This window comes from Oryza sativa, chromosome 2, assembly GCF_034140825.1.
Source record: "Oryza sativa Japonica Group chromosome 2, ASM3414082v1".
NCBI lineage: Eukaryota > Viridiplantae > Streptophyta > Magnoliopsida > Poales > Poaceae > Oryza > Oryza sativa.
Genome location: NC_089036.1, coordinates 8,509,585 through 8,525,609, shown reverse-complemented (window position 1 = coordinate 8,525,609; position 16,025 = coordinate 8,509,585). Strand labels below are relative to the sequence as shown.

At 41.5% G+C, this 16,025-nt stretch overlaps 1 protein-coding gene and 1 long non-coding RNA gene across 5 annotated transcripts; one reads left to right on the top strand and one right to left on the bottom strand.

Moving 5' to 3' along the window:
* Positions 1-1,872: 1,872 nt before the first annotated feature.
* LOC4328885 (transcription factor GTE4) lies at positions 1,873-9,615 on the bottom strand. 4 transcript variants are annotated; one of them, XM_015771019.3, is made up of 5 exons: positions 7,685-9,615; positions 7,543-7,597; positions 7,312-7,434; positions 7,132-7,194; positions 1,873-2,477 (listed from the first exon to the last, which is right to left on the bottom strand). In XM_015771019.3, exons 1-4 carry the CDS (start codon positions 9,434-9,436, stop codon positions 7,139-7,141), a joined length of 1,986 nt encoding a protein of 661 aa, XP_015626505.1. In that variant the 5' UTR covers positions 9,437-9,615; the 3' UTR covers positions 1,873-2,477; positions 7,132-7,138. The 4 variants fall into 4 exon arrangements, with proteins under 4 accessions (XP_015626505.1, XP_015626506.1, XP_015626507.1 ...); XM_015771020.3 differs by having other exon boundaries at positions 7,136-7,194; XM_015771021.3 differs by having other exon boundaries at positions 7,543-7,582.
* A 635-nt stretch (positions 9,616-10,250) lies between these two features.
* On the top strand, positions 10,251-14,529 carry LOC107280107 (uncharacterized). Its single transcript, XR_001543169.3, has 5 exons — positions 10,251-10,534; positions 10,821-10,921; positions 11,686-11,834; positions 12,814-12,875; positions 13,732-14,529. It is a non-coding gene; the product is annotated as an uncharacterized lncRNA (long non-coding RNA).
* Positions 14,530-16,025: the final 1,496 nt, after the last annotated feature.

Genomic DNA, 16,025 nt, shown 5'->3' with positions numbered 1-16,025 from the left:
TCAGTATGGATCAATAAAATATATCCCATTTGCTCCAAAGAAAACCTAAAATGCGTTGTCATTGTGCATAGCAATTTAACAATGTGTCACTGTCATAAACTGTTAGAGCTTAGAACATACTCCAGGTAGATGGATGATGAACACAAGACTACATAAGCAAAGGTCGTATGGTGGTCAATTTAAATGCGATACAACACCAACTGAAAAAGAAACGATTGTGCTGTGTTACCAACCAGTGAACCAAAATTTCTTTTCTTAAAAGGAAGAAAAGGATTGGCTGGCAGATTAAAACCACATCAGATAGGTCAAAATGATGCAAATCTGGTTGGTATGAAATTTTTAGATAAATGATACTAATATACTACTTTCTTATCCACCACGGTGCCATAACATGGGCTCCCTGAATCACCCACATTAGAAGAAGAAATTAAACTAATCCTCCCAAGTTTCCTCCTAATATCTTCTTGTTGATTTTGTTGATGGCCCTTGTGGTTCGGTGAGAAGTCAGAAGACAGCACCAAACCTTCCAGAGCAAAGTTGGTCTAACCATAAAAAAATTGCGTAAGGGGGTGGTTTCCTCTCTAAACATTGTTGTCAAGTAGTTGCAAAATACACCTCCAGTTTTTTCTAATGGTACTGGCATGTGCAGCTTTTTCACAAGAAGGAAACCACTCCAAAACCTAACCTGATAGCTGTGGTGTGACCAAATGATTGAGGCATGAAACAGATGGATTAATTTATACATTGAAAGGGGTGGAACAAACGTGGCAAATAATGAGATACATCGACTGTAGCAACAGTAGTGCATGCACCTTTTTTTTTTAAAAAAAACAATTATTGTGCAAATACTTCATGACAAAATGTAAAATACGGAATCAAGGTTTTTAAATTCTACCTAGAGTGATTAGCCATAAAACGAATTGCACTTAAATCTTCACGTTCGCAGGGATTACAGACTTGCAACGATTAGTGATGACTGATGGCTTATATATGAATAAATATATGGTATGAACTCATCCTTACGACCTTAACAACCGCTACCACCACCACCAGAAATGGGACATAATTTTTGACATGGATCATATGTTAAAAAAAATTATTATGTTGCTTTCACATGGAACATATGATATGCCTGCCCATAACCTGGTTAAGCTTGCTCTAACATTTGTATTCAACATCACCTTACAGTCCGTGAGACTGACAAAACGGTGGTTCTTTAATTATTATTATTTTTCCACAGGCATAATCCAACGCATCTGACGTTCTAGCATCTCAGAAAGTTGGTTGGCTCGTATCTGGCAACCTGCTCGGCTATCATTTGTGCAAAGGAAGGCGACACTTGGGTGGACCAAACTGAGCATTGGACTACAACCATTCGTTTTCTCTTTTCTTTTAAGAGTACACGACGTTTATTCATACATGAATCAGCCACATTCCCACGGAAAATGAAGAAAATCTGTCTTCGAACAGGCCCAAACAAACAGATAACAATCAACATCCCATCTAGTTGTGCGGATCTATAATGCTGCTGCTTTACTACTATCAAGTTAGACTGGCACTTTAGTCCTACTACAAAGTACAAAGAGAACAAGAAACCAACCACCAGATGTTCAGTTCATCTCGTAGTGAAGAAAAAGAAAATATTAAGCAGCTTCCTTCAAGCTTCCAACCAAAACGAATGCCCAACTTAAATGGATAGAGTCCAAGGGTACAGACAACGAACAAAACAAACTATCATAAGCAAATGGGGCAACCCCACCGGAAAGGTTGCAAAAACTCGTGCACAAAACGATCTGACAATACAGTACGATCAGTTTCGGAATAAGCATTCATCACAAAGGACATGGACTGGATCACAGGCAACACAAGACAAACACCAAAGCAACGTTTATCAACAGACTTCATCTGGCTAAATTTTACAACACCGTCAACAGGCCACATTTGATGCGGAACGGTTAAATAGTCAGAACATTACCTGTATTCCAGAGGAGTGGAGTCACCAAACTGTTAGACAAATCACCTTCCTACTCACTGCAGCAATCAAGTAATCAACGCGGCAAAACGTAAATAATGCTCCAGCTGTGGCTAATCTACAGGCTACAGAACTCCTACCCAGATAAGATCAGCGTCAGCATGCATGCCTGTCTTATTGGATCTGAGCCTAGTGAATACCTTGCCTTCAGCTGGGGGTATCCATAATGCCAAGGTGCATATAATACAGCTGCACTCTGCTGCCAAACAAATGAAAATGGACTAGTGTACAAAGTTAACCTACAATCATAAGTACACAGAAGCAGCAGAATGGAACTTGTATCAGGCTCAGCAGGCCTTTGCAGAATCCTGCCTTCGGATGACATCCTAGCTGCAACTCGGAGATTTCCTAGATAGACGAAGATAGGCATGTCTTGAGTCTTGCTGAGGCATTGTCATGCCAAATACAATTAGACAGTTATTCTTCATTGGATGAAGTTCTGAATCTGCAATTCAGGAGAAGGTGAACGTTATGAGTGAACCAATTAGAGAATAGCAGAGCCACTTATAGAACTAAAGTACCTAGACAGTCATGGAACAGAGCTAATAGGTCCAAATATGTTTTAATGAAACCACTAGGGTTGCTATAGCAGGTAAAAAGCAGGATCAACAGATGCAGTGATCAACTGCACACCCTCGCATGTACAATAAATCTATGCAGCCAAGATTGTCACGCTCTGACAAGCGACTCCAATTCCGCCTATAAAAGGCTAAATTATTACTTTCACACACCCAAAGTACTATACAGAGTCTATGCTAAAAGCAACAATCATCTGACTCTCACAGTTCCATACTTCCAAAATGCACATTTATAAGCATATGAAAGTACATATCACAAAAAATGATGAATCAGATATTCGAAATGACACTGTCAACTCCTAAAGCTCTGAAAATGGTGACTGAGAAAAGTAACCTAAGTGTTTGGCACCAATTAATCGGGCTGCTAGCTCATGTGATCATATCAGGAAAGAAACTCGATTATACTAAGTCCCTATGCAAGAGAGACAACTATGAGACTACAGGGTTTTAAATTTGTTTTTGATTCTTTTTCTCATTGAGACCAAGTGTAACTGTATGAAGGAAGACTACTGCCAATCAACCAAAGACTTGGGTCTATATCATTTGCAGGATTTCTTCATAAAAGAATACTGATGCATAAATAGGTTGCAAGCACCAAGGTTTAACTCTGAAAAGGTCTTCAGATGGCCATCCTAGCATAACACCACAATTTACTAGTAAGAATAAAAGCACAAGCAAACTAAAGCACAGGAAGGTCCTCAACGTACTTATTATTTTATCAAGAAGCACAGCAAGGCAAAACCAAGTAGAATGACTACAGGATGAAGAAAGGAACTCCAGAAGGAAACAGACAAGAAGTTAAACACATTATAGCAGTGAGTAAATAATTGATTACCACAACAAACTGAAGCACTTAAGGGATATTCTAAAGATAAATTATTGCTCTGTAAATATGAATTTCAGTGCAGGCATCATTTCTTAGTAGTTCTTTACTTAAAGGAGATAGACCTTTCTCCAATTGTTATGTAACCATATTATAAATGTCTGGATGTAGTAGGGATGTTACACACATCTGTTTAATTGTTTTTACTGCCATACCTCCATTCTTCCAACTGGCAAAAATTCTTCTATTAGGCAAATTCAACCAAGTGAAAATGGCTTATACATAGCACTCCACATGATGGAGAGAGAATAAATCCCCGAGTTACTATCTTAAATCTTAAAAAAGAAGGAAGAAACAGGTATTGCTCAATCCCAGTGCCATAGTTGAAAAAAGCTGGACCAGACAAGCAGTTTTAACTGGAATTGGTGTTGTGCTCAGTCTGATCTGCTAAGACCACTCATGCATATGGAACACTTTGAACTGGATAGACCAGGCAGCTTCACTCTGAACCAGGCAACATTCCAGAAAATGCTGGTGGACCTGAAAAGCATGGCTATAGCAGAGAATGGGGCCAAAGCAAGGCCTAACAGAACATCCAGGCACACAACTTGTATCAACTATCAAGCGAAAAAAGGATGAAGGGGTTCAAGCATGGGTCTTCAAACTGAAAACGTCACCACTACCACCCCACCACCATCAACTTGCATTTGAAATGGAACATACACTATAATTCAAATTCCGTGAACTGCAGTTAAACCGGAACTGGCCATCAGACTAACTTTTCGTACTATGCCCAGTGCAAAGAAAATGTGTTTCCAGTTAGCAGGAACTAAGAATTAAAAGCTTTGTGACAAAAGAAGATTTGAATGGCTAAGACAAACATTTCAATCATTACATAATATGTATTCATAAATGAGGTTAAAATAGTTTCTCATGTAGCCATGTATGATAAGTGTCATGTTTTGTTGTGTTTTGCAATGGGTAGGATCCAATGATCCATAAGAAAGAATTTGAAAAGGAATGAATGAGTCTTTGGGGAACAAATGGCATCTCCAATTTGAATCATGGCATTTGATCTAGGACACCAAAATATCGTGGCTTTGCTGAGACAAACTGCATTTCTGTAACTGTGACCCTCCCCATCCTATCCTAGGTTTAACAATGTAGCCACCATCCACAAGGTTTTTGAGAATGTGTCGCACAAGTGTTCAAGATGGCTATGGCATTCAGCTACTACACTGTAGGAGTACAATGAAGCAATTCATCCTCATGAGAATGTTTAGTGTCAAACAAAACAAGATTTTCATGTATGGTAGAAAGGGTTGTCGGGAACTGTTTGCGCAGAGAGCACAGGCTCATGCACATAATTGCACATGAAGTGAATTAGAAGTATGCACTAAAACACTCATGGGGATGTGCTTGCGTGAATTGGTCGTATTATCAAATACCAATTTGAGATGAAGTTATTATTGAAAATACTCACGAAGAGCAACAATCGAGCTAGAGCTAGACAAGATTTGGATCAGTGGAGATATTTTGAACCTTTCTAGCTATGAGTTAACCGTCATCGACTCCAATGACCCCAACGCCTTCTGACTCAGGCCAAACTGGACAAACATACTCTCTTGTACTAACTAATGATAGTTGAAGCCTTGGAGGCAGCATTCTGAAAGGCAGACGCCTAGCCTCCTCATGCCGAGGTAGCTTGCAGTGCTGACACCTTCAACTTCAAGCCTTACTCACCTAGCCGATTTATCCAATCTATACGGCTGATTACCAGGCGCCAGTCCTCCAACAGACACACCTAGGGCCTTAGTGAATACTAGTTGGATGTGATGACAGATGTCACAAACATTGTTAAGCGATGCAAAGTGCATTCCAAATGGGGGAATGCTTACCATAATATAGCGCTGTGATATTAAAGAGAAATGTGAGCAGACTCATATCCACCTGCCTCTAGGCATAATATGAACTGACAGACTGGACAGGTGGTATCTTTGTTGTGTCCATGAAGGAATATTAAATACTCTTTCCATCCCAAAATACAAAGCACCCTTATTGTTAGAACAGTCAAATGTGTTTTTTTACTAATAATTAAAGTATATTTTTATTGCCACGCATGTGATATCATTAGATTCGTATTAGAATGTACTTTCATATGATATTAATTTCTTAGTTGTCGATAATGTATTACAAAATAAATTAATGGTAAAAAAGATTCAAAGTATACTCCTGGAGACTCTGTAAAAGGCTAACACACCTTATATTTTGGGAAGCAGGGAGTATATTTGAAGTTTCTTTTAACCACAGCTTAACCAGTGTTCCTCCGGTCAGACTGTCAGAACAACAAACCGAGAGTCTGACCTGATGACCAGTCTGGCTTTTAATGCTATGGCTCCAGAAACCATAACACAGATAGAATACCCTAACCCTGTTTGGACGTCAGTAAACACAAGGGGCCCTGCATCTAGTCCACAAACATGATAATCTCTTGTTTTTCTGCTTAGCTTGACACACTAAAACCATCAAGTTTGTAGCGTTGCCTGAAATATAATTGACCCCCTGAACCTAGGAGAGAAACCCACAAGTACCTCTTGTAATGTGAAACAGGATAAGGACCCGATAAACCAGGATAGGGCACTGACTCTGACCCTTGATTTGTCTACTGGGAGGCGTACTCTTGCTGTAGACACAAGGCTCTAAAGCAATCTAGAAGAACAAGAGGAAAATATGAAACTTCTTTTCTCAGTGCATCTTTCTGTTACCATTGCTCATTAATATAAGGATGCCTTCCTATACAGCCATCTGAACAATTAATGGATAGAAACTTTTGAGGAACCCAATAAATAGAAATTATCTTTTAGGATTAGGAAAACTAAGTGTTAACATATGGAAGCATAACAAACTGGAACTAATCCCTTCCTAAGAAACTACAAATTCTATTTCTCCACCTTCCCAAATTCCAAATCTTGGGCTATACATAACATGTCAGCTTGTTAACCACAATTTCACTCCCATCTTATGAGTTACAAATTATCAGATGAATCCTCGACCATCTGAGTTTACAGAGAAAGGAAACACAAAGACTTCCCCATTGTATGCATCTCGTAAGATTTTTTACATCCATTCAGTTGAACTGTGCTTTCATAAAATCATCCAGTTTGGCTTACAGCTAGATGTACATGCCAAGTAGATGCCCTCCCAGAGTCCCAGTTCTACGCTAGAGGGTGGTAAGTCTTAAAATCAGTCAGCCTGACTATATAATCAATTAAGAGTGGGTAATTAACTAGTTCAGATTAACATATTTTATGAGTTGAGCTTTACCATGGTATACTCCTGGTACGCATGCTTACGAATCAATATATTCACATTAGCATGTCAGATAGGAACATTCTAAATTTCTCCTAAAACATACAGAGATGTGAATACATACGATTTCACACGGAGTATAGTATAAATAGTACTTAACTATATTGATTTCACAGAAATAAAAATGTCTATGTTTGCACAAGAATGGATTTATTTGAATAACCACCAGCAATATTGGAGAAACAGACTGCCATCAATAGGATCATTGAGACATAAATTAAAAGTAGGAACTCAATAATAACAGAAAAACCTTAAATTAACTCACTAGGTTAGATTATAGTGAAACAAATACAGCAATAAGAACACAAAAACTACTTAATAAAACCTACCTACATTTCAAGATGAATTGGCGGCATCTGATCCATCTGAAGAGGAGCTATCACTGTCTGAGTCTGCCAAAAAGAATATTAATTGATTACACACTAACTCAAATGTCTACAGCTGGTAGATATATATACTGTAAATACCAAAATATGATGAGCAAAACCAAGGGCAGAAAGAAATATTACCACTAGAAGAGGATCCTGTATCACTGCTGGAGCTGCTAGAGCTGCTCGATCTACTTGCATTTTGTCCATTATTATCAGCTTGTTCTGGCACAGAAGTAGCTAATTTCTCATCCACAATCAAATCTGCTCATATAAGAAAATAAGTAAATTATATTGCTTCCATAATCCATAGTTCCTGGCAATTGACTTGGACAATTAGATGAAGTACAAAATAGAGCAGATCTAACTTACTTTGCTTTGGAGATTTTACACCAATATTAGGCTCTTGACTCTGCAATCCAAGAAACTGTAACTTTCAGCACCAATCATAAAATTCAATTAACTATATAGTGCTACTTATAGAATAGGAATAGGAATGATTGAATGCCCATACTGGTTGTTGTGGGGCAACATGTTGTGCATGCAACTCTGCATCCTGCCTTGCAAGCATGGCTCGCTCAGCCTTCCTCTTTTGCTTGCTCAGGTTCTTCTTGTAGTTGGCCACAAATCTATCAAGTTCCCAAAGTGTCTCAGTATCCATGCTATCTATTTCAACCTCAATCTCATCATCATGCTGTCTAACAGACAGATTCTTGTTCTTAATGATCTGCACAACAACATCAAGCTTCTCCGGTGGCAAATTCTGAAGGTTGTTACTAAGCTTCCGCTTCTCATCTATTGTCATATCTCTCTTATCCGGATCCTTGGCCTTTGGTTTCTTCATCGATGGAGTCCTGGCACTATAAGTGGGAGTATGACTTAATGGCCTTGACTTGGAGTCCAACACCATATGGTGTTTTACAGAATCTGACCGATCAAGGAAGCGCACGTCAATTGGTGGAGGTGGAAACTTATTTGGCAATGGCGGACATGAGGCAAGGTACTGAACCTCAGCCTCAATTTCGGGCCACTGCGCCTCAAAGATTCCCAACAACTGCTCAGCCATGAAATGCACATCCTGCCCCTTGGGATTATAGGTCATGGCATTATGGAACGTCAGCCGTACATCATCAGCAAACTCCCTCGGGTTCCTGTACTGGCCATGCGTGAGTCGGGTCTTTATCGTGCCAAGATCCATTGGGTGCTTGATAATAGCAAAATAATCATGCAAACCAAGCGCAACAGCATCTACAGGCTTGTTAAACACCCAACCAAATTTGTGCTTCATTAGCCTAGAAAGCAGCGACATAGATTTCTTAAAAGCATGAGAGTATAGCCTCTGCTCAGCATCATAACCAGCACCATGAGATGCTAAGGAACGATGCTTCTTCTTGTGGTGCTTGGGTTTCTTACGACCATGTGAATCTGAAGGCGGAAACTTATCCTTGGCAAGCAAGAACTCTGAATTTTGATACAACTGATTCGCCTTTGGTGTCCGCTTCTCCTTCTCGAAGGACTCTGTGTGAGTCACTGACACGGTTAGTGGCCCGCGCTGCATCACTGAGCGGACCGGAACAATAGCACCAGCAACTTGACCAGGTATGGGCGTCACAGGATCAGCGAGTGCGAACTGCGAGTGCGCATACCCAACAGGAAGCTGAGGCGGCGGCACCACCACAGGCAAAGCAAGGGCCGCTGCAGACTCAGCCGCGATGGCCTCAGCGGCCGCCTTCAGCCGCTTGGAAAGCCCACGCACCTGGTCGAGCTCCGACGCAAGCTGCCGCCGCAGCTCGCTCCGCGCCCTCCGCTTCCGCGCCTTCTCCTCGGCGGCCGCCCGGACGTCTCCATGGCCGTTGGGAACGGCCCCGCCGTCCCGATTAGGCCCCGCGGAGACGTCGTCGGAAGCGGGCGCGGCGGGCTCCCCCTGCTGCGCGGGGGCAACCGGGGCGCTCGGCGGAGGGGGATGGGGGGAGGAAGCGGGCGCGGCGGGCGGATCAGGCCGAGGCGCCGCAGGCCCATCCTCGGGGCGGCGAATCGACCTCCGAATCGAGGCTAGGGTTTGCGCGAGGGGGCTGGAGCTAGGGCTAGGGTTCGGAGGGGGTTTAGGGTTTTTGCGTGGGTACTTGCGCCGGTACACCCTGATCTCCGGCGCCCACCGCGACGTCACCGGCCCCTCCTCCACCGCCTCCGCCACGGCCGGGGCCGCGGGGCTCGCCGCGGGCCGCTCCTCCCCGCCGGCGCCGGCGCCAGGAGGGGACGAGGCCATGCATAAATTAAACCCTAAATCCGGTCCCCCCCCTCCCGCGAGGCCCCGGATCGATGCAGGCGGCCGCCGCGGCGAGGGATTCGCGCCTAGCCCTGCCGGAATCCGCCGGGGTCGACTCGGATTGGAGCTCCCGCGGCTTGGCTATGGCTATGGCGGTGGAGGTGGGGGTGAGCTGCTGCGACGGGGGTGGGTGGTGGCGGCGTCGGGTCGGGGGGGTCGTGTGCGCGATCTTTTTTTTTTTTTCTTTTCGTCGTTTTTATTTTTGTTGGTTTGGGTTGGGGGGTGAGGTGACGAAGAGAGGGGGGGAGGCGGTGGCGCACGTGTAATCGTGGCCGTTGGAATCCGATGGATGGATATTACGGCACGGCAAGCGACCCCTTGGGCCTTGGAAGCTGGAAAAAGCAAGGGGCCGTGACGTCATCGTCACATACTAACAGTCACATGCGTCTGAAGCTGCTGCTGCTCAGCTTGGGTTCGTTCTCAAACTCTTTCTGCCTCGTATTTTCCCTTTTTCGCTCGTCTAGATATGGGATCTATCTCATAAATACGGGATCTAAGATATTAAATCTTTTATTTAATTCCATATATTTATTATTCAATATCCTACTTTTATACCTTTTCATAAATTAAATCGTATAATCTAAACGGAGAGGCCTCTCCGTTTAGCGCTATCGCGCGACGCGCGTGGCAGCCGTCGATCGGCGCGCGGGCGACGTGGCCTTCATCCGGCACGCGTGCGCGTCCTGACCGCGGGTCGGCTTGTCCCGACCGCGAGTCGCACTTTTTCCGACCGAGAGAGAGAGAGTTGGCACTGTTCAAAAATTCCTGTGGCGCTCGAGAGAGAGAGCGGCGGAGAGAGGGAGAGAGCGGAGGCGGCGAGAATCTCCGGCCAAATCCCTGCCGGAGACGTCGCCGCGGCGGCGGTTTGGGAGGGGGGAAGGTTACGGCTGTTTCGTCCTGTCGCGCCAGCGGTGGAATCAACGGCGGAGGCGGCGGAATCCGCGGTAGAGGCGACGTTTTCGTCTCATCGTGCCGGTAGTTGTGGGGGAGGGGGGGAGGGAAGCAGAGGCTGCGGTTTCCTCTCCACCAAATCCGGCGGTAAGCTGCGGCGTGCAGAGGTGGTTGTGGTTTTTTGCGCCGGAGAGAGAGGAGCGATCCATTTTTGTGTGTGATTTTTATGCCAGCAGAGGTGGAGGGGGGAGCGATTATTGTGTGTGTTTTTTGCCGGTAGAGGTGGAGAGGTGGAGCGATTTGTGTGCGTTTTTTGTGCCGGGAGAGGTGGAGAGATTTGGGCATTTTAACTGCGCAAATCAGTGTGCGATTGGGGCATTTGTTTTTTCTCTAGCTCTATCCCCTCATTTCCCCCTCTCTCTTCCTCATCCAGGGGCTAGTGCTGGTGGTGGATCTCGGGCTCTCTTTTGCTGCGCCCTCTCTGCATCCTCTCAGAGAGCACAAGTGGTGGTGGATCTCTTGCTCAATTTGAAGGTATTTCTATTTTTTTTCTCTATTTTGGCATTTGCACATTTGCTTGCACAGGCCATGAGTCAGATTTCATGTTGTAGCCTCAGCATAATGAAAACTTGGTGCCATTATACTAGGATTTCTTTGTGCCCCTTTGATAGCTTTTTTAGGGTTCCATGCTTCATTTACAATGTAAACCCAGTGTGATTTTTCTTCAGTTACCATGTTGCTAATTGTAGATGCTAATATTCAGTTATGTTATTTGTGTACATTCAGAGAACAGAGGTTTTTTGTGTACTTGTGCTGCCATTTTTTTACCAGGGGTTTTGTGTGCCCTTTGATAGCTCTAGGTTTCCATGCTTTCATACACAGTGTAAATATGGGTAGCTACATAGGTTTCAAGTCGTAACAACCAACATGGATTGAATAGATCAACATCGATCTGCAGAGATCGACGTACATTCAGAGAACAGAGGCTGCAGATAGGGGGGGAGCATGTATGTGCATGCATGTATATGCAGCATGTAATTCAATAAATCAAATGTTCCTTAAGCAACACATTTGATTTATTGAATTGCATCTAGTCTAGTTAAAACTTACTTTTTCCTATGGCATGAGTAATATTTTTAGAACAATGAAATTAAGTTTGCATTTTTTTCTTCCTACTAGTTAAGTTACTTCTAAAATGTACTGACTTACTTCTAAACACATAAATATTACTTCCTACTAGTTGTTAAGTTGTAATTGGTTAGTTTTTGTTGAAACTAATATTTAAAATGATTTTCCAGTGATGGCTAGGAAGAAATCCCATGCAACGAAAGGCACGTAACGAATCAGAGTCAAGTCAGAAAAAAGGGGTGTATCACAACGTGGGAAGAAGAGAGATCACGGTGGAGATGATGCAACACAACCTCCTCCAAAAAGGAGTAGAACAAAGGTATTGAAACAACCGTCTATCTTTCTACCCTTGAACCTGTGTTTTTGCTTTTTTTATTTACTGCACTACACTTTTTTTATGCTGCTGCACTAGACTTTTATCTGTATTTTTCTAGAAGTAACTTAACTAGTTTTAGAAGTAACTTAATATTCCATAAAAAGTAACTTAACACTTACTTTTTTTGAAACGGTATTTTTGATGTTGAATATGGACTTGGACATGTGTACTACCTATAGTTATAACCGGATGGTTAGTAAATCAGAATGATCCAGTATTGAATAAAATTTGGTTAACTAATTCCTGTCACATTATGTGAGATTGCATGTCTATCCTTGTTCTATGTACCCATAATCCTTTTTATGGTAGAAGTATGAAATGCAACCAGTTTTTCGAAATCAATCCAGATTTATGATGTTGCAATCCAGTATTGAATGAAGTTTTGGTTTGCTTCAGAAGGAGTATGACTATGTCCCCATACAATTGCACTACATGTTAGAAAACTTGTAAAATCCAAGTGGAAGTGTTTTTGCCTTTTTTTAATGCACTAGACTTTTTTTTTGCTAAAGGATTGAATCATATGACTTTTATCTGTATTTTCCTAGAAGTAACTTAACATGTTCTAGAAGTAACTTCATCTGTTGTCAAAAATAACTTAGCATGTTCTAGAAGTAACTTACAGTACAATACCTTTTTTTTGGAAGTAAGTCAGTGTAGTTTGGGAGTAAGTCAGTGTAGTTTGGGAGTAAGTCAGTGTAATTTTGGAATTAAGTCAGTGCATTTTGGAAAGTAAGTCAGTGCAATTTTTGGAAGTAAGTCAATTTTTGGAAGTAAGTCAGTGCAGTTTTGGAAGTAAATACCATGAAATAGGACAGTAACTTTTTAGACATTTACAGTTACATGCCTATAGGAAGCAATTTTTTCTCAATTTGACATCAGTGGCTATAGTTATGTTTTTTTTCACAATTTTGTTTTGATGCAGTACTAGAAGAGAAAGCGAGGAGGCAACTAGGGGGAACGCATCATGTTGGGTGCACATACAAGGTACAAAATGAATTAAGAAGGTGTAACTCTTAGTGAAGTGTTAGAAGTAGGGGTGAAAACGGTAACGGTAATTACCGGCCGACCGGCGTTCGTTTTCGACTTTCTACCGGCCGAGCCATATGGAAATGATAATCGACCGAAACAAAAATGGAAATGGTAAAAAATATGGAAATGAAAACGGAAATGGTTTTGCTGTTATACCGATCGTTTCCGTATTTACCGTATTCTTGTGGAAATTACCGTTTCTTATAATATGGTAATTACCATATTCTAAATATGTCGATATTTATAGAGCATGTCTATACTTGACCCGCAGCTTACATATTGACTGACTCTTCAATCAAATCTCTAACTTTTGTACATGGCTAAAATGAAGTTAATTTATAATTTATATAGTATAAGCTTGAATTTATGTATACATATAACATACTTATGTAAAGTTAAATATATGTTTTTATAGTTTAATGTATCCGTATTTGTTACCTGTTTCCGATCTGTACCGACATGTTTCCGTCCGTATTGTTCCGTTTCAGGTTTTCCGATATTTCCGATATCGTTTTCGTTTCCAAATTTACCGTTTCCGATTTCATTTCCGAGAAAAATATGGTTACGGAAATGGTTGAGACTGTTTTCCGATCGTTTCCGACCGTTTTCATCCCTAGTTAGAAGTAAGTTTCTGTTAAAATTGCTCTGAGAGCCTACTATGGAATGTGAATTCAACTTTATGTGAAAGTAACTTGCAAGTTCCTAGGAAGTAATTTACTGAAGTGTTAGAAGTAAGTTTCTGTTAAAATTGCTCTGAGATTTTTGAAACATCACTACTCATGCCTTTTGCTCCAACTTTTTTTCCTAGCAGCACATACAAAGGAAATTTGGAGGTATGAGGGAGGACATTAATCAAGATGGAAGACAGGAAACAACATTACAACTCATTTCTTACAAAATTGCAGCACAGTTTCATAGAATATGTTTATCAGAGAAGACAGAAAAGATCTCAAAGATTCTAGGTTAGTTTCTATGATTTTTTTGGATGGATCTCAAAAAAACAGAGGATGAACTTCATGTGTACCTGTGATATATTTTTTTGGATCTACTTTACTTTCTTCTCCTCCTCCGAGTTGATGGTTTCGTCCTCCTCCCCTTGTTCGTGCTTTTTTTCTGATTTTTTTCCGCCATGGCGGCTGCGTGGGGATTGACGCTGCCAGTTGTCCGGACTTGATGGGTTGGAGGGGGGAAGGAGGCGCGCAGCGCTCTGTCCTAGCTGGGCCCACGCCAGCTATACCACGCGAAGCGAGAGCCGTGCAACCGTGGTGCACGCGCGGGCTTTCCTTTTTTGGCAGGGGCGCGCGTTCACGTGGTTGCTTTTTCTGGCAGGGGCGCATGTCGCGTGATAGGACTATCGCGAGACCGGTCTCGGTCTAGTCGCGTCCAAATTAAATGGCTTTGCAGTTTCAATATTGACCAATGCATCCCATCTTTCCATACTTCCAATCAATCGTCGACTATGATGTTACATTATATTTGACATTATGATATTTACAATCCGAGTTATTTTTCTCTATAGGCATGTCTTCGTTTCGGATAATTATTTTTCTTATCTTAATTGTATTTAAGACCAGCAATAAATTCAATAAAGATTGGGGATTAGAGTTGACGTTCGTAAAGTTTAGGTGTTTGGGCTTTGAGTAAGAACTATAATTGGATTATGCTTATTGACTCGAAATTGGATCGGGTGTCAAGTACACCTATTCGAATGTTCCCTCTACTTAAAGTTACTTTTGTTTTAAGCCAAATATTTCTTATCTTTGATCATTGATATATACAAATCCATATAGTATAACATGTGAATTACATATTATGAAAGTATTTTGCATGATAAATTAAAAATATAAATCTTATGATGATAAGCTATATGAATTTATAGAAATCGATGGTCAAAGATTTCAGATGTCTGACTCGAACGAACTTCGAATGATAAGAAATTTGAAATGAAAGGAGTATAACGTAAGCATGGAAAAGCGCTGAAGTTTAATCTGGCCCATCTCGACAACAACTTTGACTAAGGGTGTGTTTAGTTCACGCTAAAATTGAAAGTTTGGTTGAAATTAGAACGATGTGATGGAAAAGTTGGAAGTTTGTGTGTGTAGGAAAGTTTTGATGTGATAAAAAAGTTGGAAGTTTGTGTGTAGGAAAGTTTTGATGTGATGAAAAAGTTGAAAGTTTGAATAAAAAGTTTGGAACTAAACTCGGCCTAAGCCACAGCCCGTTGTAGACCTGACAAAGTGACAGTGATCAAAATTACAGAAAGAAGAGGCACTCAAAAAGGAAAAAAAATCCCATTAGTTGGGATTTGGGTTGAATAGTGGTGACTGGTGTAGCAAATTAGAGTGTGTTCTTAGCGTGTGTTTAGTTCATGTCAAAATTGAAAGTTTGGTTGAAATTGGAACGATGTGATGGAAAAGTTGGAAGTTTATGTGTGCGGGAAAATTTTGATGTGATGGAAAAGTTGGAAGTTTGAAGAAAAAATTTGAAACTAAACAAGGCCTTAAGTCTAAGTTCCCAACCTCACTATCTCATTTACCGCGCGCACGCTTTTCAAACTGCTAAACGGTGCGTGTGTTGTAAAAATTTTCTATAGAAAAGTTACTTTAAAAAAATCATATTAATTCATTTTAAAGATTTTTAAGCTAATAGTTAATTAATCACGTATTAATCCATTGCTCTGTTTTCTGTATCGAAGGTGAGGGTTCCCAACCATCACTAAGAACACAGCCTCAATTAGGGGACAGTGCTTGGCCCATTGATGGTAAACAAGCATTTGTTTGGAATTGTGAACAAGAAAAAACTGAAACGAACTTGTCCCTTCACATGAAGCCTAGCTAGTTGAGTGAAACTGAATTTCGACCCATCCATTTGTAACAACGCATGATTAAGTGGTTTGTGTCGACGTTTGATGTCGCGATTCTGGTATTTGCATAGTATGGGTATCGTTGGTGCTAGGATATATGCGACATTGTAGTAAAAGAGATGGGGACGAGGATTTTTATACAGGTTCGGGCCCCTGAATTATCATGTAATAACCCTACTCCTGTTGGCCGAAGCCGGTATTGCTCTTATTCACCATAATCACACCAGTACAGTATTTGGGGT